Genomic DNA, 25744 nt, shown 5'->3' with positions numbered 1-25744 from the left:
TGATCTCAAGCAAGTGACTCTGAGCTTCATTTTTTGAGCTTCATTTTTCGCTAGGTGTAAAATGGCAGAAAGCAACAGTGTGCTTTTGGAGAATGCTTTGAGGCTTCATGAAAAACACAGTAAGAAGCAAGTAGCGGCACCATGGTTCAGAAAGCAAGATTTCTCACCCGGCACACTTCTAGAAATGTCTCTGGTTCTGGCATGAGTACTTTATTCTCCGTCTTACAACCAGCCCTTCTTCAAGCTGATGGTGGCTTAGAGTCAGCAAGGCAGAGGTTAGTAATGCAGGGTCAGTGAAAAATAGGAAAGCATTACCAAAACTCAACCCTAGAAGGCAATAAGATTGGCACATACAGCACTGACCCAGCAATCATGCTAATTGGGTGCATTCTTGATTACTATTGACAAGCTGTGTAACTTTGGGCAAGTTGCTTCACTTCTCTGTGCCTCGGTTTCCCTGGCTGCAGTTGTACTTGCTTTTAAAGTGAGTCATCCCTCCTAGCTAAGATGTAATGCTGAACTGCACCAATATTGTCCTATTCCTTTTGGGTGGCTTTAGGACCAAGGAACTGAAGAGGGGTTGGATGATCATATGTATTCCTGCCTCTTCCTGAGCTATTTGAAGGCATAGCTTGATTTCAATGGCTGTTACCCCTAAAAAGGTTTCCCCCTGTTGATGTCCCCTTGATTTCTGTTAACCTTGTGAGATGATTTGTGATAGAGACACTTTCTTTTCTGTTACAGTTGGGACATGTGGCCTTTTTCCATTTGAAATCCACTACTGATGTTCCCTCATGCCCTAAGGAATAAGGACATTGTGGAGATGGGTTTAACTGAATTGCCTATTTATCAAAGGCTGCTATATCTTTATTCTTTAGCAGTAACTGTTTTCTGCTTTCTTTTTGGTAGCCTTTTCTTTTTCTTTTTCTTTTTTTTTTTTTTTGCAAACTGGTTTAAAAACAAATACCCTTCATGACACTGATATAAATGTCTTCCCCTCTATTTTGACTAATTGACAATAACCCAAGGGCTGCTCAAGCAGACTTCCCATGTTCTGCCTTAAGCCCTTTGTCACCAAAGTGTTTTTTCTCTCCCCCATATACGGAGTCAGTCAAATCTAATTACCCCTTAATCAGTAAAATCAACACCTGCTAACAGGGTGGGCTCTTTTAGCAAATACTGCTTTGTTTTTTTCCACAGTGCTGATAAATTTCCAGGGGCCCTATTACTCCTTTGTCCTGCTGATAAGGGGTTTTGACTGATAGTCTGGTAATAGGGATGGTTATCTCATGTCTATTATGTAACAGTGGTGAATCTTCCTCTTGGCAGGGATAGAAGTAGGTGAGACAGAAATGATATGTAGATGGTAGGAGCCAAGAGACTTGATCTTTTCGCTTTAAAAATCAGATCAACCCTGGAAACCATGGGTCAGAGAGAGGTAGTGAATGGGATTAATGCTCAAGAACTGACTTGTTGGCACCTTCAATGTGGATCCTCAGCATGTGAAGAGCAGTTTGGGGGAAGGAAGGTTGCCACAGGGCCACACTGTAAGGGTGGATAGGCTGTGGGCAGGATTCAAGCTCAAACACATGATTTTCCCTGCTATACTCATCCTTAGTGGCTGGTAAAACCTGAGTAAGGTTGGTGGTATGAACAGAAGCAAAAGCAGAGGGGTTCACAGGGCTTCCAGATGCTCCTGAATTGGCTTTTGCCACCCAGCACAGGCCAGGAAGGATCCCTGGTGGAAAGGAGGAATGCAATACTCATGGCAGTGATCTTGAAAATGCCTTTCATGTGTAATCTGACAGCCAGTCTGATTTTAATCAGAGATCATTTGAAACACTGGTAGAAAATTCAATATAAGAACCTCTTTACAAATGCACACAGCTCTGAAAAAATAGAGCCTTTTGGACTGAAGTCTGTTGTGCTTGTTCTCAGCTTTGAGGTGAATGTTTTGGAGAAGTTTGGCCTAATTCCATATGGACAGAGAATTCTCCAAGACAGAGAAGTATAAATCAGCCATGGTTTTCGCTTGGGTGTTGTTCCTATTCAGGTTGTTTTTGCAACATAGAAGCTGCAGCTTTGTTCAATGGTTGTGGGTGGCCCTGGCTCCATCTCCCTTTCTCTGGTAGCCTCACACAGTGCTCATATGTGTGTTACACAGCAACAGCTAAAATGCCAGCACTGGCTTTACTTATCAAAACTAGTCCCTATAGCTACAGCATCACTCCACCTCTGTTCTGTGCAGATGTCTTGGTTATCTGCACACAAGTCTATACTTGATCTAGAACTGATGCTGATCTCTGAGAGCTCTTGATTACCAAAGCCCAAGATCTCCCTCCTGCTCCCAGGGAGATCAGGGTCCACCTGCAAGTCCTTGTGGCACAGTGCAGTCCAATTCCAGGTTCCCAGAGCTCCGCTCAGCTTTTCCCAGACAGCATCGCTGGCTTGATACTGCCAGGATGCAGATGGAGGTGAGGCAGGATGAAGTCCTGGAGAAGCTCCCAGCTAAGCTGGAGCCCTCTTAGCTCTGCAGGATGAGCAGAGCTCTAGGTAACACCAAGGCAGTGCTAGTTGGAGGTTAAAGCGAGGGAAGGGAAGGACACAGGTTTCCTGGGCTTGGACACTGTAGCTTACAAACTCTGAAAATTCTGTTCAGGAGGATAGCAGGGAGGCTGGTTTAGCTGGTTCCTGTCAGAAGGCAGGAGGATTTTGTGGGCTGAGACCAACTCCAGTCCCACAATGAAATCTCAGAGGGTTTGAACCCTGGGCCCATGCAAAGTCTCCCCTATTGTAGGATCAAGAGTCAAAATATCTGAAGAATTGTCCTGTCACCGGTCTGGCAGGACCTGACTTCTCCTGCTGATTTCAGCAGCAGCTACAAGTTGCCTCTCACTCCAAAAAYCAGTGTGAACTTAGGAGCTTTGTTTTGGGCTCCCTCCATTGAAAACCSTGCCTGCCCTTCTGCCCCAGAGAGACAAGATCCCAGGAACAGCCTAAAGCAACAGCAACTGGGCTCCTCCAAACCAGCTCCCCGGGGCACACGAACACTGGCCCTCCCTGAGCTCCTGCTCCTGCTGGACAGCTGCGCGCCCGCAGCCCGGAGCTGACTCAGGCAAGGGGCGGCTTTCAGGACCCCGGGACCTCCGCCAAGGCTCAGGTAGGTCTGTCTCATTCGTCAGCCTCGCTCCGTGCACATTCAGTCGCTGCCAGGGATGCGTGCGTTTGAGCGAGCGCCCTTCCTGCCTGCTCCCTGCYGCTCTCCCAGGCAAGGGGGCTGACAGTTTTCTCCGGGCAATGAGGAATATCGGACTGGGACAGAGGCTGCTTTCCTTTTCCTTTCGGAGGCAGACAAACCGTGGGGATATTTAAGGATGCGCTGCTCAGATGTGTCTCCTGCCGGCACTCTTCTCGGGATCTGTCTCTTGGCAGCTTTCAGCAACTTTGCTAAGACTTCRGCGGACTTCTCAGGTAGGAGCAAAAAGATCTTTTAGTGTATTTGTCTGCTGCTTGTAGATGGGAGCTCTTAGTACACTTTATTCGGGAATAAGCCAAGAAAAGTGGATGTGAGCTGGTCTGGGATAGTTACGCAAGGAGCAATTTTAATCCTTTAAAAATAATCTCGTGAGAAGGATCTTCAGTAAAGGATTCCAAGTTTGTTAAAAGACTTTCTTAATAATCCTGAGCAAAACTATTTCGTCAGAGCTGGGTCTGAATAATTGGGAATAAGGAAGGAAACAATGTCAGCTTCTGTCAGCTTATAGCAGTTTTTGTGCTGTGTTTCTCTGAAGAGGTGAAGAGAGCTCAGTTAGGAGACTGGGGAGGTCCAGAACACAAGTTTAAGGAACACAGTAAGATCAAAGTATTTTCTAACRGGCCAGATTCCTCTGCTCTTAACACACAGCGCCTGACTGCTTCAAAAGTCCCCTGAGCTCAAGTATAGGAGATGTTACACACTCTGAGTGAATCATGTTCTCAGCCTATGTGTTCTTAGACCAGGGGAAAATAAAAAGCCTCATTTCTAAATACATTGTAAAATATGAAACTAAAAATGTTCACAGCACATGTTTTGAGATGTGCACAGTGGTTAAATACCCTGCACCTTGATAGAGTGAAATTCCATATAAGTTTTAGAACTACACACAGCTGCATAAGTCACTTTGAGCTTTCTRCCTTTTTTTCTTTCTCTTTGTGGATGTACGTTTGGGTCGGGGCAAATTACTTCACTCATTTTGCAGCTGATCGGGGGTGACTCGTGTGCTCAGGAATGGCCAGCGCGGATCTCTGCTCTTGCCTTGAGATCAGTTCTAATTCTGTGTCTTAGTGCGAAGATTAGTCCAGCGTATACTTCAGATATGTAAGTGCTGCAGCACTCCAGCGTGTAGGAGCTGCCAGGGGTAGTCTGCTGATGCTGAAGTGTTATTAGCAAGAGCTGAATGTGGCAGGACTCTGGTTTTAACACATCAGGGCACTGCTGCTTGCTTAAGGTGCCTTGTGCTGCTGAGCGATCTGTGTTAGAAAGGAGGAGCCTGTGGTGGAGRGGGGGATGCAGGTAGCCTGAAACCTTCTGCTTAATGTGAATTGAAGGGGGGGGAACTTGCCTATGATTCAGTTCTGGGGGCTGCCATTCAAGGTGGAGCTGCCCATGAATGGGAGGACTGCAGAGCTTCCCTCCTCGTGGTGGGTTTTCATCCCACGCGTTCTTGGGAAAGAGCTTCCCCTCGCTGCTCCTCAGGGCGAGCCCCTTAACGCAGAGCTGGTGCAGGGAGTGAGCAAGTTGCAGGGAAGCTGCGGTGTAGGAAGCACTGGTCCTTCTGAAACATGAGCAGAGCCAGCCCCACCGGTAAGTTTTCACATTTGCAAAAGTGGCCCAGAGCAAGGGTACGTCCCCAGTATGCGTGTGTATGCAGAGAATGGAAGCAAATTCAGCAGGRTTTAGTGATGGCATGGATAGAGGAGAGGAGGAAGGATGCTGTCAGTTAAAAAAATGCACAGGAAAAATTTTGATAACAAAATCTTATTTTCTGCAGCATTCAACTGTACTGTCACACTTTGAGAGAGGAGGGATAGTTTAAAAGCCTGKGTAGTTCCATAGTAGGGTTGTTCTCTGAAATATGGTCTGTAATGCTAACAGCAGARCCTGCCATGTGTTCCCATGTCCTTGTGCCAGATCCTGGCTATGTTTCACAACAGCAAGCTTGGCAGGCACGTTGGACTGGACCTTGCGGGACAGGAAACGTGGTTTGGGGCAGGAAAGGGCAGGACCCAGTTTATAGCGACTCTGATACTGGTCTGTGAGATCAGAGGCCRGGCAGCCACAGGATGAATGTGGATAAGGAAAAGTACGGTATTTTCCAGATTGCACTCTGTSCTTTCCCAAAATACTTAGTGAAGATCAGTGCTAACAGCTCAGCCAGCAGTCGTGGTGCAGCCCATTGCCCTCCCCAGGGCTCGCAAGGAGAGCAGGGACCCTGGTAACCTCTCTTGCCTCGTGGAGTGGCTCTTTTGTTGCTCTTTTATTACTCCTGTATCTGGATCATAGAATCATAGAATGCCTAAGGTTGGAAGGGACCTCAGACATCATCTAGCCCAACCCCCTGCTCACGCAGGGTCACCTAGAGCACGTGGCACAGGWCTGTGTCCAAGCGGGTTTTAAAGATCTCCAAAGAAGATCAACTTCTTAATCTTCATCAACTGCTACAAGGAATGGAAGCATTTTAGCATAACTTGACCATAATGGTCTTTAGTCATTTATACACCAGGGGTTCCGGGCCTGTCTATTTCAGCAGGTGAACAGACATTCACCTTGGGGAGTCCCTATAGMCACACCATCCTACCTACAAGTGGTGCATTTGAAACAAGAGTTGTCTATGTCCCTAGAAGATGAACAGAGGCTTCTGTAGCAATTTGACAGCTGTTCACACGCTGTAGGGAGATGCCAGAACTCATTGGGATGTAATGGCTTTCCCAAGTGGCAAATAGTAATATTCTTCATATTCTTCTCAGGCGGCAGATGATGCTTTTCAGAGAAAAAAAAAAATATATATATATATTTCCTTTAATACCTCAATCCTATAGACCTTGTTTAGAAATTATGTTTTACTGGCTTCTTGGCTTGTTTTGGATCAGCACTGCTAGGGAGGGTCTACTGTTGGGAGYATACCATGGTCTTTTTGTGATGAGCGAGACCATGTTTAGCTCCAGTTCTAGAAGGAACAGAGGAAGATGGTCAACCTTGATCAGAGGCAGTTCTGATCTTGCTCACACACTTCTAGGCAGTAGGTTTGGCAGAAACTATTACTAAGAGCCCTGCTCTGCATGCCTGCAGGTCCCTTGGTAGAGCAGAAGGACCGTCAGGGGTTGCTGACCACTGGCTGTCTTCAAGGTGGACACCCTGAGATGGAAGGAGAGGCTGAGAGCAGTGGCCTGAGTCACAACAAGGCAGAGAGGGAGCTGGTGGGGATCAGCGTGTTCTCAGCTGAGCACAAGGTCTCACCATGTGGCTCCATTCCTGCTGTTTGAACAGCTCGAATCACTACTACCTGAGCACGAGGAGTGCATGTCGTGCTGGAGACCAGTGCAATCTGAGATGTAAGAATTAAAATTCCTTCTGCATGAAGTATTTGAACTATGTGAAGAGTTTTGAAGTTGTTTTCTTTAATAGTTCTTTAAACATTGACATTTGCAGGAGTGGGAGGTGCAAAGGAGCAGGTCCCCGTGGAGTGAGGGGAGTAACCAGGCAGTCGGCAACCACTTCTCCTTCAGAAGGCCTGGACTTTTTGTCTGTGGCTACTTATTGTGCAGGATCTTGGTCTAATGTAATCTGTGGTTGTTTCTTGAGCTTATGACTGTTTGAGGGCTCAGGTGCCTGTGCCACAATATGTGACATACCTGGTGTTTAAGGTAAAAGCTGAAGACTGTGATGGGGAATGTGATAAAGGTGCTTCTGTGCTTCAACTGTAAAACACAATCCTAATCTCAATCTTAACAACGAGCCATCCCTGCTGGTTGATACAACTTCACTTTTGGCTTAGTCCTGCTCTGTTTGTGGTGGGTGTCCAAGATAAAGTAATGATTTACCCTACCAGAGGATGCTCTTGTTCCCATTCATAAACTCCAAGCCCTGGGAGTCAATGATCCATGTACAGGAAGGGACTTTGCTTTTCCCTCTGAATGTTTTGAGGTTCCTTTTGGCCCATTTCTTAGCCTGTCCAGGCCCTTCTAAATGACAGGGAGCAATGCAAAAGAAAAACTTTCCACTATGGAAGAAGCTTTTATTGACACTTGCACTTTATCTGACACAGCAGAATCCATCTGCAGGACACAAAGAAAGTCCCAGTAGTGCTGCACCCTACATGGACCTACCTTAATATTTAAGATCTCGGCATTGTTTTCAGCACAAGGGGGATCTGAGCAGCATTTTATTTAAGGGAGCCTGGTCTTTCATCAAGTCAAACAAATCCTGGTCTGTCCCATGCAGGTGAGTTCCGGGTAGCTCYGCAGAGCTCTCCCTGGGGGCTCTTCCTGGTGTGGAAGGCACAGAGCTCCCTTTTGTCCAAGAAGGGCAGGTTTCAAGTGAAAGCTGCTCTTGCTACCTCCCTGCTAATTGGCCCCGTGTGTTTGTTTGCGCTGATCAGGGCTGCAGTTGGGCGGGCAAGGGCTCTTCTTTCTCCCTGATTGCTTTTAATCAGCCCATAATAAAGGCAATTTGTCTGACAAGTCTATTCACTAAATTATCACCAAAATCTACATGCTAACAGTCCCTGAATGGCTTTAGCCAGGCTTTGATACTGGTTTTGGAGTACTGAGTGGGTCTATCCTGTCATGGAGSGGTCCAGGATTTTCATGTGTTGAAAGATATAGGCTGCAAAAAGGGGATTTTCAAGAGAAGAGCAGGTATAATTTCTTCGCCAGTGCAGCAGTGTAATATTCAGTAAGGAGGTTTGTGCTGTTGCCTGCCAAGGGCAAAGAGCCACATTTTAGACCTTGTTTAAAGACTGAGCCAAACCCTAAGCACCTTCACACCTTCTCTTGGTGAAGGGCTCTGAAGGATGAGGTTGAATAGACCTTAGGCTGCTCCTTGAAGAGGTTATTGCTTGAGGATGTATTTTCCTTGTGGTTGCATGTGGAGGTTATATGTGCCAATACATCTACTGCAGCAGTGTGGGATACAGGTCTCTGTGCAGCTTGGTGAAGGAGGACTGTGCTGGCAGAGAAGTTCTCCTTTGCAGAGGTGATAAAGTTTAAAACCTCAGTAGAGCTAGTTAAAAAGCCAATTTTGGCTGGTTTTGACCATGTTCTGGAGATCTAGATATTGCTGTGCTTCAGGTGAGTTACATCAAAGAGGTCTGCTGAGCTGAGGAAGGTTGTYTGGGTCTATCAGATGGAGCTGAGTGTCTTCTCATGGATAAGCTGTTGGTCAAAGTCACCAGAGTTTAATGTCCTGTGGGTGCATCAGTCAATGGGCAGCGGTTTAAAGCCCTTAGGGAGGTGAAGGTGTTGGAGAATGATGCTGGTCACAGAGTGCCAGTTCTGCTGCTGGGAGGAGAACCCAAGMAGAGAAGCTGGGAATGATTCAGAGCCTTAGAGATTTGTTCCTGCTGGTCAGTAAGGGTGAAGCTTTGCAAGCACCAATGCAGCAGGTAAAAAAGATGCAGATGTGTCTATGCTCCTGTCTTGGGGCCTGCTCTAGAAAGCATCATGGATTTCCCAAGGGTTATGATAGTATTATGAGGSAGAATTTGGGGTTTGCTCCAGTTGAGCCCTGGAACAGGCTACCCAGGGAGGTTGTGGAGTCTCCTTCTATGGAGATCTCCCAAACTCACCTAGATGCAACTGGGTGCCCTGTGCTCTGGGTGTCCCTGCTGGAGCAGGGGGTGGGACTAGRTGACCTCTAGAGGTTCCTTCAAACCTCAACCATTCCATGATTCTGTGACTCTTTAAATCTGTGTTTACTTTTGCCCTCAGCTRAGGGGGTGGATCTGATCCCCAACACTAGAAATGGAGTAACAGGCAACTCCTCTGCTGTCTTAGCCATCTGAGATGCCCCCAGAGGCCAGGAGACCTTAAGGATCCCAACACAGGTGGGCTGACTAGCAAGTTTAAATAGGGTATATACTAAAGGTTAAACTGACCCACTGATGGAGACTTCTGTAGGTACAAGGAATGTTTAATTATTAACAACTTTATTTTTGCTAATTAATTTTGTTAATTGTTAACAAAAAATCACCGTGGTAATTTTAATTACATGCTTTAAAATATCTTGAGTTATCAGCCTGTAGTAGATATTGTGCTTCACACCCAGTTTGTTCTAGGAAAACATCTTTGCAGCATTATTCCTATGTCTCTGTGTTGCATTAGGAATACAAATGCCACAAATAATGAAAGAAGTTGTTTATGTCCTCAGGTAAAACTTGTTCCCTGATTTTAACATGCTGTGAAATCAGATTTTTATGAAATGCAAATAGTTTGGTGAATTACAAAATGGTGAGACTTAAGTGATAAAAGTATCCTTTATAAACTGAGATTCTTAAACACTAAAATCATAATTTAAACTGGAGGTGTTGGTGGAAAATTAAGTCTCTAGGGGAAAATAAAAAAWTGACATTTTTACACTTTGCACTTTTGCTAATCCTTAGGAGATGCTTATTTAAACATGGTCTGATCTCCCYGAAGCTCAAGGTGTTCAGAACTGAAAACTGAGCAGTGCTGCRTGCAGGTGGTGAGGCAGGGGTTTTGGTGGTCATCAACGTCTTTACCTGGCTGCTTGATTTGAGATTGGCTGCTTGCCCTTGGCTTGTTTGTACCTGCAAGAGTTTTCTGCTTTCTCTTCCATGATGGCAATTCCGGGCCTGTGTGATCCTATTCGAAGAAACTGCCTGTGTTTCTTGTCCTCTTGTCATTCCTATTATTATTTTAGATAACTACGACCTCCTCAGATTCAGTCTGGCTCTGTCCCTTGAAAGAGGATACCCATGTTAAGCCAGAACAAGTTAGAGGATTTTTCAGCTGAGTTGTCTTGATGCAGTCACAGAATCACAGAATGGCTGAGGTTGGAAGGGACCTCTAGAGATCACCCAGTCCAACCCCCCTGCTCCAGCAGGGAYACCCAGWGCACGGGGCACAGGGTGACATCCAGGCAGGTTTGGAAGATCTCCAGAGCAGGAGACTCCACAACCTCCCTGGGCAGCCTGTTCCAGGGCTCTGTCACCCTCACAGGAAAGAATCCCCATTCGTGCTTGCCAGTTCTCAGCCTTGCCAAGGAGGTTCTACCCTTGTCTGGGATTTTGTGCTCTTTCCAAGAGACAGTCAGGGCCAAATCCTGCCCAGCTGTGCAGCAGCTTTGCTGACTTGCCAAGACTTTGCAGGGAACAGGTAAGCATATAACTTGATCCCACATCATCTTGATAATTAAATCTGATACGGAAGTAATAATTTTGAACATTTTTAAGAAAGCAGCTTGAGTTACCCATTATTATTAGTTAGCTGCTCCTTTTGCCTGGGGAAAGATMGTGAGTTGCGACTCTGGCTGGGTTTGGGCTAATCCAGGTTTGTCTATCTGACCTTCCTAAGGACGTGAGCTCATTCGTAGTAATTAAAGTGTATCCGTCTGCTGTTTCGGGGATGCTTGGCTGCCAGGAACCCGTGCATGTCCTTTCATGTTGGAGAGAGCCAATGATAGAGAGAGACAACAATGAAGAAAGGCAGGTCCGACTCTTACCATAGAACAAGATGAGGCTGGGGCTCTTCCCATGTACCTTGTCCTTGGAGAGAGGTGGTAAGTGCTGTGTTATCAGTATCCATGTATTTACGTTATGGGTATTGATGGGGCTCCTTCGCTTTGCTCCTTTGCATTGCCTTGATACAACGTTCACTCCTGKCTCCGGCTGGACCCTTGCCATGGCAAAATTTTGGAGTAATCAAGCTTCAAAAAGATGCCTTTCAAATCTTGGATGCTGGCTGCGAGTTTTGAGGTGAAGGGAAGAGGAGACCATGGATTGGTCTCTTGTGCAATCCCCTTCTCCTCATGGCTTTTCTGCACCCCCACCACTACTGCTCAGCCTGAATCTCTTTAAAAGGACAATGGCAAATCATGCTGGCTCAGAGTGTTTTAGTCTTAGACCTTATAACATCAGTAATTTCATAGAATCATTAAGGTTGGAAAAGACCTTGAAGATCATCAAGTCCAACCACAAGCCCCCAAAAGAGGACGTTCAGACCACCTACTCTGAGGCCTCCTCTGCAATGGTGTTGTTTTATTTTGTTCCGTTATCAGATTGTTTCTGCTTGTGGTTTAGCTGCTATGATATTATCCACATGTGTTGTCTCAGCCTCAGGGGCGTAAAATGGGCTTTTACTTCAACAGGTAAACATAAAAACACAGCAGCGGGGGGATTTTCTGCTAAAGCATCACCCTGTTTGTGGGCCTGAGTGACCTGCTGCCCGTGTCTGGGACCTGCTTATTCCTCTTCTCAGCCTGTATTAAAAGTTACTCCGTGGCAGAGGCTATTCCTGCAGCAGGATTTTGGTCCATTTTGGGCCCCCACTGATGCTCTCTTAGCTCTGGTCTGTGTGGGGCCATGAGGGCAGTGCTGCCCCAGGGACATCGGCAAGATACTGTGGGAMAAAGCTCTGCCCTTGAGTTTTGAAGACATTTAGTTGCTCTGTGGAGCTTCCTACATTCAATGAAGAGCACAAAAGCTGCCAAGCGAGCACTGGGAAGCTAAGGCAGGGTAAAAGAGAGGGTAAAATTAAGGTCTTTTGAGTGCCTTGGATGAAGCCCTTTGGGCACTGACATTATGAGTTACTGTTTAAATGAGCTCTTGGGGCTCCTGTGCTGTCCCATGTGCTGGGCAGCTGCTTCACACTTGATCATTTGTTTTATCTTTCCCTGTTAAGGATATCCCTGAGGCCTTCTTTACCCTATGTTATTTAAACAGGGTATTTTAGTCCTTTTAGCCCTTGCCCTTTTAGCTTGTTGTGATCCCAACCAGGCTGGATCTACCTGCCCAGCCCTCTTGCATCCTTATCTGCCTGTCACAGGGGATGCTAATCTCCATTCAGAGCCTCAAGAGCTCCCACTAACTGCCCAGTCTGAGGCCCTAGGCACCTGATATGTTTTTAAGAGGCTGTTCAGCATTTAACAACCTTCTTCAGTAGCAACCAAAGACCTAATCCACTTTCTCAAGCTGTAACAGGCAGGAGAAAAATAGAATTGTGCAAAGGGGCTTCCCAGGTTTCACTGAGCATCACAGCTGCAAAGTCAAGTGCTCATAACTACGGAAAGTTATACCTATGTTTTATAAATAATGTGAATTAAGAGGCAGAAGCTTTCACTTGTTGGCAGATGTTCTCTGAACCCATAAAGCACAGTGGGTTTTTATTGTTGTTGTGTGCAGTCATGCTTTGAAGGTTACTATATTTGGGGGTGAGATAAGAATACTTAAAGCTGCGTTACAAATTTGGGGTGAGTCCTTGGAACGCGTGCCGAGAGATCCTTGTCAGTGAGTGTTGGAGACACTTCCCCTCAATTTTATTTTTGGTTTTATTGCCTTGTCATAAGAAGGGAAAAAAAAAAAAAGGAAAAAAAAACCAAAAAAAACAACAAAAACAACAAAAACAAAAACTAAGCAGGAGCAGGGAGGTGGCCCTGGAGCTYGCACATCTGTGACCCACGCTGTGATCACATGTTCAGTTCATTGTTAGCCTCACAATGATGGATGGCACTGGGTTTTGTTCTGCTAAGCAACTTTGAGGCAATTAATTGTGTAGCAAAAGAAAGAACAGATGAAGGTGGGCTGCAGTTGACCCAAATGGTCTTTGTTTTAGCTGAGCTGTGGGGGACCCGGAGCTCCCAGAAGAGTCTCTTCCATGGCAGCTACAAGGACCCAATGTGTTGAAGGGGCACGCAGAGACGGAGGTGCTGGAAGAAGGGATGAGAAACATCTGTGATTCCTCCTTCCCTTTGGGTTTGCTTGTCCTAACGGGCAGCCCTAGGCTTTCCTTCCCACCATGCCAAGCCTTTGCACCAGTAAACGTGATCTGGTTGGCTTTGGCTTGGCTCAGAGTTAGCAAGCAGGGCTAGGAGCTGGTGATTTTGGCAGTGCAATAGCCCGTCTAGCTGATGGCTGGAGTGTAACAGTCTACCAGGAGCTACAAGAAGCTGAATGCTTAATATCAGGCAATTCATTTTTCTTCTAAATCACTTTCTGTCTCTCATTTTCCCTTTTTTTTTTTTTTTTTTTTTTTTTTTTTTTTTTTTTTTTTAATTTGCTCCATATAATTGAGGAGCACAGCATTCAAGTTCAAACTGATAAGATTCCTTTGCTTCCCTAAGCTGCCTGGCAATTGTCCCCTTGGCAAATTGAGCCCTGAGTGCCCTTTTGCTGTAATGGGAACCAATCTCATTAGAAACTGAGCTGGATTAGCAGAGGATCCAGTCTCCCACACGGACACATGTTGTGATCCCAGCAGGCCTTAAATGCCTTTTGTTCCCTTGAGCCTCCCCTGCATTTTCCCATTGCCTGCACATCGCTCTGGTGGGGCTGCTGGTTGCTATTTCTGCCCAAGGAGTAAGTYGTGTACTTGATATGATTGAAATAAAGGGAGACATTTGAAAAAAAATCACATAATTTATGCCATACAGAGAATAACACTTACTAAGGTACCTGTTGCAGGACTTTCATTGGTGTGACTTGTGAGATGGGAACAGAGCTGTTTTTTTTAAAAAAAAAAAAGAGGAAGAAAAAAAGAACTAAATAAAGGATGYATTTATACTAACCTCACTCATGTTTGGACTAATGGAGAGCTAATTCCTTCATTTGGGGAGAAGAAAGACAACCTTTTTTTTTTTCTGTCTTTATTAGCCACATTTTTTTCCCTTTCTGAGATTATCCTGCTCTAGAGAGATAGAGAAACAGCCCTGGCYGGTTCCAGCTGTCGCTCCCATGGGATGCAGCCTTGCTAAGGATGCAGAGAGGGCAGAATCCCACAACATCCCCTGGGTGAAGAGCCATTTTCTGGTCCTTGCTGCAAGGGGCACAAGGACATCCCTGCCTTTGGGCTACATTTCTGTGGATTATCCTGGAGACATCACTTGGAGCTTCACTCCTGGCTGGAAGTCCAGGCTCGAAGCCATCGGGGAGGGAGAGCTGGGAGGCAGCACCAGGGAGGGAATGAGCTTGGCAGTTGAGTGGCCTGTCAGGTCTGTGCTTTATCTTTGCTACTGCTGCTACTGTTATTGCAGTAATTTGTTGCTATTGATTAGCCTGGAGGCTAATGCTGAAGTTGTTTGAGGAGTCCTGACTTCTGCGGGTAATTGCATTTAAAGCAGTGTGGCTATTCACATGGGGAGAGCTGGTTTCTCTTTATGCCCCCTCTCAATGGATATGAAGTGTTTTCTTAACCCTTGCTCTTGCTAATGGCATTTATTTAATCAGCATAATTAACATTRCTAAACTATAGCGTTTCTCTCACCAGCCAGGATGTAAATAGGGGTTTTATACAGCTAAAGAAACAGATCTGTGTGTTCTGTTCTTGCTCCGTTTCTGGGTATGTTTTAAGGTTTCTCAGGAAGATCAGAACAATGAAATGCCCTCAGACAATAGCCATCCCTTTCTTGGTGGTGCAGCCTGAACAAGCATCCAGGCCCTTTCCTTCTGGGATTGCTCATTTCCTCTTCCTCCTAAAATAAAAACRATACTCCCCAAAAGCACAAGCTCTGTGGCGGTGACGAAACCAGCCTCTGTCACCCTATCAGGCATTGCATGCAACGTTGTTTTCTGATTTTTTTGCCCTTCAAGTTRCAACTTTGGGGGAAAAATAGAGGGAAAATAACAAAGAAACTCACTGTCAAAAATAAAAACTAATCCTGAATTTTGCTCTGTGCCTTTTTCAAAGGCTCCCATTCTTTATACTCAAGGGAGAATGATTCYGTGCAAGTATTTAGGAGCTCAGCTCCTGTGCTTATCCCCGTTGGGGTGACTTACCAATAGTTTGGTGGCTGGTGGCTTGTGCTACCCCTTTAGTAGCTCTACCTGCCTGCAGACTTTGYGATGCAGAAAGGCACAACAAAATATGCCCGAGAGCACAAGCTTCTCCCTGCTTGTGGACACCGAATTCTTGCCCAAGCTAGAAAGTGATGGAGAAGGGTAGAGGCTCCCTAGGTGTTTGACCTCTTGTTTCAGAGCCTTTTTAGCCCAAATCCTAGTGCAGTTAGCATATCCTAGTGCTCCTARTGCAGAGGAGACCAGAACTGCCTTCATCCCACCCCTGTGCTGTTGGTTTAATAGCACCCCTCACAGATGTGGAGGGAGCCCCTTCTTTTCCCTGAACGCTTGGCCTGGTGGTGTTGGGGCGAGAGTGAGGTCAAAACCATTTTCTGTTCATGAAGGAGTGGCTATCCAGGGACAATAACTTTCCATTTAGGGTTTTCATTTGCATTGGTGACAATGAGCCTGATTTACATTGTAGAGAAGCTGTCGCATTAATAGGGCCYGGCTCTTGTGATTGCAGAGCTCAGCTGTGTGCTCCAGCAGCCCCCGCGGAGTGGGCAGTGATGGGGAGAGGGACAGGAGCTTCCTTRGGCATTAGGAATCTGGAGGGCACGTTTCACAAAAGGAATGTTCCTGAGGAGAGGCAGGGAAATGCTCCTCTGATGGTTTATTTAGAAAGAGGTAAAACATGCAGGAAATCAGTGGGCACAGGTGGAAAGTTGTTCTCCTGGGTTGTCATCTGTCTTGGATGTCCCCATGCAGGGAGATGCTCAGCCAGCACAAAGCTCTGGAGGCATCTGTGCATTTTGARTAATCTGATGTGGGCCATTTGTTTTTCACTCAGATTGTTCATGCTAGCGTTTCAGTGATAAATCAGTGCTGATGTTTCTAATGAGGTGTCATAGGACCGCTCTGGAAGTTGCTGTAGGCTGCAGGTAAAACACTTTGGAGGTCTATTTGCCAGGAAGATGGGTCTGGTATTTTTTGTTTCTGACTTTTTTTTCTGTGTTTTCTAGCTTTATTTGAAAACTACAGTGTTTCTTCTGTGTTCTAGTTTGGGATTTCTGGCAGGCCTCCAAGTAACATGTTCAAGCACACTCATATTTAATGTGAATATTTCAGTTTCACTGCATTGATCATCAATGGCTACACAGGCATTTTACCACGGAGAATAAATCCCAATAGCATGATTTTGCAGATGGAGAAACTGAGGCACTGATCATACCATCAGCAATGGGATTCCTTTTTATTTAACTATACCAAAGACACCTTCACCTCACCCAAATGTTTTTGGACTTCTGAGGATGCTAGATCTGTATTTGTACCCTAGGACTGTTGGTACCTCTCCCTTTACCCAAAGGAGTTCCAAACATTTAGCTTAGATTAGACAGATCCTGCTTGAAATCACCAAGCTGACCAGCAGTAAAGCCCATCAGTAAAGACCAGAATACAGCCCATCTCCTGTGCTGTATTCTCAGCACTTCACATGCAATGGAGATACCTCCTAACAGGATGGTGGGGTAGGGAACTGGAGTACCCTGTTAGTGTCCTTACAAGTTCAGTTTAGCAGTGGATCGCTAGGATTGAAACTAGCTCCCTCACCATAAGGACATAATGCTCCTTGTGGGGCTCTAATGGAGCTGGACTAATGGGAAATCAAAATTAGATTTCCCTCCTCTTCCATTTAAAGCACTGGTACAGATAGTAAGGAATAGCCTGGATCCTTTCATACTTAAGGGTTGCTCCTTTATGTTTTTTGTTCTGTTGTGTTTCACTTTTCTGGGAGTGGCCAGTTCTGCCTTTCTCTTTCAGCCCAACACTGCAGGGAAATTTGGTGTAATAGAAGGGGCCAAGGAAAATTCCCTACAAATCCCTCTAAGACTTTGCTCCCTGTCCTCTCATGGACTCAAGCTTATCTGTCTCAGACTCTCTGCAGCATGAAGGCATTCATGTAGCAAGCCTGAAGAGCAAACCTGGAAGATGCTGATTTCAGTGGCTTAAAATTAATGCATTTGTGATTTGTTTTGTTTTATTTTGTTTTATTTTGTTTTATTTTGTTCCTACTTTTTCACTTTACAGCCTAGTGACATTGACTAGTTGTTGTGATGTGTTTTCTTCTGTCCTTATAATTGCTGTGCTGCTTCTGCCAGCAGGATGGCATTCGTTCAACCTGGGGATTTGTCTTCTTGGGCGTTGCAAAACGAACTAGGTATAAATGCTGTAATTAGGAGGTGACTAATCTCATTAGTCGATGAGAGAAAACATTGGGGTCAGTGGGTTGGATAATGAAATTTGAAGATAATTTTGATGTGCCAGATGGCCTGGCATAGTGGTTGCCCTAATTTGGAAGGGAGGGGAGCCAACAGTATCTTGGAAGAACAAAAGCTGTAGCAAAAGGCATGTRGTTTCTCTGAGCTAAAAACCTGTTTGTGTGATGTCCCAGTTGAGTACAGGCTTGTGGGATTCATGGGATTCATCTGGGCCTGCTGTCATTTTTTTTTTTAAATTTAATTTTATTTTTGGTCTTTTGGGCCTGTTTTGAGCCAAAGGCAGTCAGTAAGAGAAGGTCTCCTATAAAAGTTAATGAGGCAGTGACAGCACATTGCTGTGTGTCTAGCACCAGTGGCTTGGCAAGAAAAAGGAATCCAGACTTGTTTGGAAAGAGCTCATAATTTAAATATTTTTGTTCTGTAGGGCAGGCTATCTTCATGGCATCTCCTTTCCCACAAATGTAGAGCTGAGATTCATAAATCCTCTTTGGATTTAATGGTTTCGGGGAACAAGACTCTAGGCTCTTCCAGTGTAATGCATTATTTGGGCTCAACTTCTCATTTTTTGGGGTCAGTGCTTTCATGCCCACTGAACTAGGCAAAGCACAGCAGTGATGGGGCTAAAAAATAAAATGGCTAAAACTAAACCCCACATTTTCAAAAGGGATAGGGGTAAGAACACTTTTCTACCCTTGGCCCAACCTGGGATACTTTGATCAGATTCTGCTTCCAAAGAGGTTTCCCTGCGGGTCATGTTCACTTCAGCTCATGTGGCACTGGACAAGCAAACTGTAAAAGGAGGCACTTCACATCCTGGGTCTCTGCAAAGTTGTGACCTGAGTGATTCTCCAAAGGTAAATGGGAGAAAGTTTGGAAAGTTTGGAAGTCTTCTTCCTTCGCGCTTTGCTCCATGTTTGACGTGAACATTCATTCCATACCTTTCTCACCTACCTCATCCAATACTTTTTCCGGGAACTGAACAATGAGCAGAATTTGCCAAGCTTGGCTGTATTACATAAAATCAGAACAGAGCAAATTCAAGTGTGTATGTGGTCACCTTACCTGGCAGCACTTGGCTATTTTGTTCCCATTAGAGAGCACGAGGTGCAGGAAGAGGCCAGCACTGGGCTCTGGGCCATAGCAGCAACTYCATGGATTAGCGCTCAAGCTTGCAACAGTCTGATAAAGCTCTTAGTTCTTTAAAGCAGCATCCAGAATAGTAGCCAGACTCATTTGGCTGTTAAATAATGAAACGTGTACTGGCGATAAAAGTCCGTATTGAAAAATGTGCTTGCAGCTGGGACGCAGCCCCTCAGTGCTCCGTGTCTCCTGGTGAGAGGGAAAGGAGGAACGCTTTCGCTGTAGCAATTTAGCATGGTTAGTGTTATGAAAGCTTAATGGGCCAGATCGTGGGGGAACGTAAAATAACACGGCCTGGACAGTGGTGATGCTGTGTTGATCATGATGGGCTTGTATACAACCTGGGAGCAGCTCCGGCGTGTAAATTACTGGATAAACGTAGTTGAAATACTCTCTCCCTATGGATCTCTACTCTCCCTATGGAGCAATCTGGGCTCTAGTTTCTCAGCCCCTATCTGGAGTCCTATAAATAGTGTGGGTGGTTTTTTTTTGTTTGTTTGTTTTTTTAAATGTATACCAAAAATGCCTTTTTCACCCTGACTAGGGTTAGGTTAGGGTTAGGTTGGGGTTAGGGTTAGTGTCTGGAGCACTTTGAAATGATACTTACAGTTCAGCCACTGCCAAGGGAACGTTTAAGAGCTCTCTACGTGTTGGAAGTAGGATTTAATGTGACAGCATTAATCTGGCAAGCCGTGTCCTCCTCATGCGAAGGGCTTAGATTCGGCTACCGGAATGGCCCCAAAGGAAGGGGAGCTGCCTGCGAGGCGCTGCCAAGAGCCAAGCGGCAGGGACAGTCCCCGAGGAGACACAGCTGCCCCGAGGAGACCGCTATAAATCACCGCGTGGCCCCAGCTGCCAGGCAGAGCAGCGCCGAGATTGATGGGGTGGGTGGAGGAGCGGAGGCCAGGAGAGTTCAAGCATCCCCCTGACCCCCATGAGGAGAAAAGAGCCCCAACGCTCAGCAAGGTCTGACTGAGGCCCACTGTTCCCCCACAGAGGAAAGGTCAGGCTGGGCTTTGTCAGGCACCCTCAAACAAAGGCCCTGTTTATACAGGACCCACCCTCATACCTTGCGAGGTGGAGGGTAAATGGGCTTGGGGACACTGAGGGCTCTTCTCTCGGGTAATGGCTATGTCAAACAGCAATGGAAATTCAGACTGGGATGGCAGTAAAAGCCTGGCTGCAAGTGGGCAGGGTAAAACCCCATATAAACATTAACTGGAACTAGTCTCTGTAAGTTTTGTATTAATGATCCAGGGAAGATGCTGACACCTGGGAGGGGAGCATTTCCCCTTTGGATTCCTAGCTCTGTGCCATGCTTACTCAGTGTCCCAGGCAAGGCCTTGCAAGCCCTGATGGCTCAGCTGGAAGTAGGATGCAAATATATACCATGTGTTGCAGATCTGTCATCTGAGGGGCAATCTTCTAGACTAGAGGTGTCTCAATTCCCAGGGCTGAGGATCTCTGCCAGAAAACTTTACCTCTGCTCCCAAGCATCCTCAGTCTCCAAGGTCCCCTGTTGTGGTGACCTGCTCAATGTCACAGCCCTTGAATGACTGCCCCTGCAACACGGTTTTCCAGGCATCATATGATATAGATTGAAGGACCTATCACAAGAGTATACCCCGTTACATGATGGAAACATGGATATTGGAAATTGCATGTGGTTCCCAAATCTTGTCCTGTGTCTGGGTTGTGTTTCCCTGGTTAGCAGTGCTGCTTGAGAAGACAGGAGCTGAGCAGGGAAGTCCTGAGGAGATCGCTTGGTCCAGTTAAACCACCTTTGGTCCAGCTTTTATCAAGAAAAACAACCACTGGCAGTTCAAGAGCCAATTCATGTCTGACTTCAATGTTCTCACCACAAGTGTGGGGGCGTGGAGACAGCTTCACCCATCTGATTTCAATGTACCCCCATTCATCTATCGGAGCCCTTCCAGCTGCTTTCCAGCCTCTCTCCTCCCCTTCTGCCCTGACACAGAGAAGAAGACTGGCCAAGCATGGGCAATCTGGTCCCATTGCTCTGCTTCTGCGTGGCTTTTATCTATCTGAAAGCAACCAGGACAGAATACATTGATTCATGGCCCGGTAAATTGACTGGCAGCCACTGTAGGTTGTTTTGCAGCTGATGGTTGCAAAGAGCTGTTGGAGTGGAAAAGCATAAACAAGTGCCAACTTACTGGGCTGTGCCGGTTKGTGCCCGCTGTACACTAGGTGTTTTCTGAACAGGAAAGGAGACAAAGACATTTCTTTGGGTGATGYTATCGATGGAGACTGACTCACAGCCGGTGCATGGAAAGGAAGAAAGCCCCACATGAGGGGGAAAACCAAAATATGTAGCTGAAACACAAACATGACATCTGAAGGCAACTTTGTAGATAAGGTAGGCTTGTCATTGTCCTGTGACAAATCTAGATCTCTGGTCTGGTCGGGAAAGGAAAAGTGACCTCCAGAAAGGACAAAATTAGAGTGTTACTGCTGTCCTCTGGCAGGAGGTGTGTGCACCTCGCCCTTCCCAGACCAGGAAACTGTCACTTAGCTTCTTCCCACCTTTTGCATTTCTTTAGAGGGCAATAGGGAGGGATAAGCAGCCCTCAAAGTCAGTTCATCTCAGCAGTTTTCAAAGCACTCACACTGTATGTAGCATCCAAGACTTCTTGGTTGATTTTGGTGGGAAGGAAGGATTTTGAGCAGGACTCAAGAGCCAAAATTTTGAATTGAATCTGGATCTGAGCGCATGTCACCTAGTTGCTGGATGCTTTTCCTTCCTGGTGACTCTAATGGGAGATCACTGTTGTGATCTAAATTTATCAAACAGGGATTCTGGTTTTAGGGCTCCAGTGATTAAAAAATAACTGCAGTATTGTAGTGCAAGATCTTCCTCTGCTGGCTCAAGGTTGTTAAAACAGAATTTGATGGATTTAGCTTTATATTCATAAGGGCTGTCCTGTTCTGCAGTAAGAGGGAGGGAAATGCCTGYAGCAGCTGTGGAAGAGGCCAAAGCAGGGAGCAGGTTCTGAGTCAGTGCCCATCTCTTTCCTGACCACTTGCCCTGTTATTGCTTTGCCCACGATAGGAGAACATCAAGAAGACTTCTGTATGGAGATGTAAGACACCCGAGAAGTAGGAATAGGTACAAGGTGCTGCTAATTTACCTGGAACAAAAGTGAAATACAGTTCTCCCTGGGGAGGAACAGTCTGGCCAAGGCCCTGGGAAGCAGAAGTTTTGGAAGTAAGAGCCAACAAAGCAAGAGACTACACACTTRGAAGGAGTTTTCAAAGACCAGGAATATTTCATCTGAAAGACATCTTTGTGACCTTCCACATGTTATACTTCTATGGTTGTTGACCAGTAGGATGCACTGTAGAAAAAGACCTTTTCTTTTTTGTTTGTTGGATCTGATTTGTCCGAGGCCACCAATTCTCTACCAGAGTGCTTGTGCTAAGGCCATGCCATAGGGTGATATCTGTCCTGGGGGTGCCCATCTGGCCCCAAAGGCCTCTGACTGAAAGACAAAGAGGGTGTCTACTCGGAAATGAGGTGCATTTCTCAGCCTCAGAAATGAGGCTGCATACTAAGATAAGTATTGCTTATCTTAGCTGAACAACATAGATTTGCATCTGTGGCTGTTGCTGATGGGTTTAAGGTGCCCATGTCAAGTGGCCAGGAAGAAAGATGAGTGTTTACATCTTGTAAAAACATCTAGCACAGGCGCTTGGCCCCTGAAAAGTCCAGATTAGTGCAGAGCCCAGAGGGCTCTGGCATGGGGCCACGAGGACAGATTATTCCCTGTACTTTGAAAGGGTGTTGGGTTTCTGGAGCTGACCTTTTGGGTGGATAAATGGGAGGATTAGCTGCTAAGGAAGCAATTATCCACTCTCTATAATTAATATCTCCTTATTCTCTGGTGTTACTTGACCTGGAAGCAGAACCCTCTGCATAGTGTTGCCAGCTATGTGTAATTAGCACCTTTAAACGGAGGACCAGTGACTTGAGAAGTCAACGCAGTCAAACTTGGAAGTAAAACCACAAGGGTGAAGTTATTGAATCAAGCTCCGATGTCCAAAACAATAGAGCATGGGATGATTAAAGACTCCAGTTTTGTCCTTGAGGTAACTCTCCACCCTTTAGTGCCACTGTGTCTTTTGACATGAAGATTAAATATACATGCTATTCTTCTCAAACAAAGCCTGCCCTGTCAATAAAGCAAACAGGTGCCTAATGTTTCTGTACAAGCCTTTTTAAAGGTTGCCTTTCCCATCCATTTTGCTGTGTTTTCAGCTGTCACAGTTTAAAATGCCATCCTGATGCATTTGCAAGGGGAGATGGCATTCTAGACTGGCATTTCACATTTACAGGCCCAGACAGATCTGGCCAGATGTTGCTATCCTCATCATCACTATCACCATTCTAGGAAGAGAATTGTATCAATTTTGCCATGCTTTTAAAGGAAATCCTGAATTCTTTGTTTATCTTGTGGTCTATTTTGAGATATTTATAGTGCCAATGCTATTTATAGAGGAGGGTGAAACTCTTAAAGAAAATGAAAGAGGAAAAAAAATTCCTAGGAATATTCAATCTAGATGTGCATTTTTTTCTTTTTCTTTTTCCTTTTTTTTTTTTTTTTTAAAAAAAAATCCAGTTTTTAAGAAGAACAGAGCAATAGCTCAGCCAAAATTCAGGTGGCTCTCCCAAAACATTTCTAGTTAGACTTTCAAAAGGTAAAATCTCTTTAAAAAAAAGAGCCTAAGGAAAATAAGCTTATAAAACATGTAGCTATGAGGTCAATATTTAACTTTTTAAGCTTCTAAAGGGATTAAATGGAGGTTTTAAAATGTGCTTGCAACTTGTTCAATTTTCTTTAGGAGATTTGTTGCTGTTTCTTACTCGATACCGATGCTGAGGATTAATGCCCTGTCCCTGTGGATTTGCTTCATTTAAGCAGCATAGGTGGGAGTTGGTTATTTCTCCCCTGCACTGCATTTTGAGATGAAGGGAAGACACATTTAAAAGTGAACWGCAGTTAAATCTTTTTATTGGATACATAGTTGATAGCAAGGCAGCAAGATTTTAGGCTGTGCTATTGAATGCCAAGGATTGTCAAGGAAATTGTCACTTAAATGAAAGGGGGGCTGCCACCTGGTTTCAGTGCATGGTGAGGTTGGAGTACCCAAAGGGAACTTTGCAGAGCACATGGGTAAACAGGAGACTTGCATAGATGTGTAGTTGAATCATGCACAGCAGTTGTGGGATTATCTTCCTGCTGCACTCTKAAAAGAAACAAAGAAGGGTAAAACACTTGCAGAACTTTCCACTCAGAGAAGACCTCCAAAGTTGTCTCCAGGGGACCCCATCTGACGCAGAGTCAGTCTGTCAAAAGGTCTTCTGCAGAGCGCTAATTCTAGTAAAGCAGGACRCAAAAATCTGTTTAGCAGAGCTTAAGTAAATAGAAATTCTCTTTAAATAGCCAAAATTAAAGCAGAAGAATGCAGGTTGTGAACTAGGACCTCTCTGATTGTGCAAGGCTGAGTTTCCAGGAAAAAATATCTTCCCTGGCTACTGCAGACCCTAGAAAATAGCTTCTTAAATACTAGAAAATACCATTATTTATTTATTTATTTATGAAGATCCCTTAACTGCTACTAATACTCTGGTGTCGCCTCAGACTTGTGTCCTGCCCCTGTCTTGGGAGGGAGATGCAACTCGTTGGCCTGTGCTGGCTGGGAGAAGAGCTGCATTAGCCTGACAACCCTGAGGAGCTGGGGATTGCCATAATATCCTTAAGGCAAACTGAGCTCGGAGACAAACACTGACAGTGCAGATTCAGAAGAAGAAAAACATGTAGGGAATGTGGAAGCTGGGTATCCCTTATGCTCTTGAAGATTAGTGGGATGTTGCCTTTTATTAAAGAGGYCACTCTGTGTTATTGTAAAGGCTGTTTGCCTTGATTTTCATAATACAGGTAAGAGTCTTCAAGGAAGCTTTAGTTATTTTTTAGTTATCTCTTAAACTATTTTTAACATATTCAGCTAATTCAGGGCAAATAATGAATTCAAGTAATAAAACAAATAATCTTCAGTTAATTGATCATCACTAGGTAGTAGTAGCATATAGTAATAATTTCTCATCTCCTATTGTAGTCTTTGGGCCACCACATGTTTTCTTATAGCAGGACAACTCCAGCAGATGCTTCTGCCTTAGGGTGTTCAGACCAAGCAACACTGTTGAACTGAATTTCCTGCCTCAGTTCATATGCCCTGTAGCTGTCTCTGTTGGTCCAACTGTCCAGAAATTTCCATTTGCAAAGAAAACTCAAATGTCAGTGAAAGGAGTTAGTACTTGACCTCTTTAACTTGCCAGCAAAGCCAATGGGGGATCCCTTGGTGCCTACTGGGTTGTACTCATGCTGGTGGTGACTCCCAGCACCTCAATGCCTTGGCGGTCTCCTGTTTTTCACTTAGCTCTTCCAGAAGGTCATTTTGGTTCCTTTTGACACGCACARCACTCATCTCAGTGTTAACTCTGCAATCTCTCTCCCTCCAGCCATTCAAGAGTTGCACATTGTGATATCTAGTTAAAAAAAATCATTACTCTAAATAAGAAATAAGTAAAGTTAATTCACTTTGAATATGTGTCCATTAGAGGTACTCAAGGCACCTCTTAAGTTCTTCTGCAGGGGATAAAATGCTCTCTAAAGTAAGTAAAGTAGGGATTCTCCCATAATCCCCTATCTCCAGGAGATGGAGCTCCAAGAAAAACACTAATTACTGTTGCCTTTGTAATTTAAATTGCGAAGGTTAGCAACACTAATTCTATGTCTCCGGCTGGGAAGACTTGTCAACAGCTCAATTACCAATAGTGAGTCTCATTTCTTATTCCAGAAGTGTAGTGATAGGAACTGTGAGAGGAAAAATACCTTCTGCTAGAGAGAGTCTGGGCCCGTATCCAGTTGTGAGTAATGACTGCTGGAAACAGGGCATGAGTGTTTAACAAGGAGAGTAATTAACTATTAGTGCAGCTGAGGAAGATATGCCACAGAATTTTGCTTGTTCAGAGCTTTTAAATCCAAAATTCAGGTGCTTACTCAGTGAATATTTCTTTTTGAAGTTACTGAGCTTAGTAAAGGAGCTGTCGGAGGAGCACCTAAGACCTGCATTACGGTGGAGGTCTCGCTAAAAAGGCTTAATCGAACTGCCTGGCTTTGAAATCTCAGTAATTGGGTTGCACACATGCATGCGAGGTGAGAATTTGGTCTTTACTGATTAAGTACATTTGTGCTGGAGGGACCCTACGCACCTGGAATTTGAATAGAGCGACCTGCTTTGGGCTCGGACTACTTTCCA

The 25744-nt window shown here is 45.1% G+C and overlaps 1 protein-coding gene across 1 annotated transcript in view; it reads left to right on the top strand.

The window, feature by feature from the left end:
• Positions 1-3374: 3374 nt before the first annotated feature.
• EVA1A (eva-1 homolog A, regulator of programmed cell death) overlaps positions 3375-25744 on the top strand; it is a 181820-nt gene continuing 159450 nt past the window's right edge. The window contains exon 1 of the mRNA XM_026044908.1: positions 3375-3471. Coding sequence (XP_025900693.1) covers positions 3375-3471 — 97 coding nt within the window. The remainder of the gene's footprint in view (positions 3472-25744) is intronic.

This window comes from Nothoprocta perdicaria, unplaced genomic scaffold (genome assembly GCF_003342845.1).
Source record: "Nothoprocta perdicaria isolate Ctin4 unplaced genomic scaffold, notPer1 scaffold_39, whole genome shotgun sequence".
Classification (NCBI taxonomy): Eukaryota; Metazoa; Chordata; class Aves; order Tinamiformes; family Tinamidae; genus Nothoprocta; species Nothoprocta perdicaria.
Note: the sequence above shows the minus strand (reverse complement) of the source record. Positions and strands in the feature narration are given on the sequence as shown.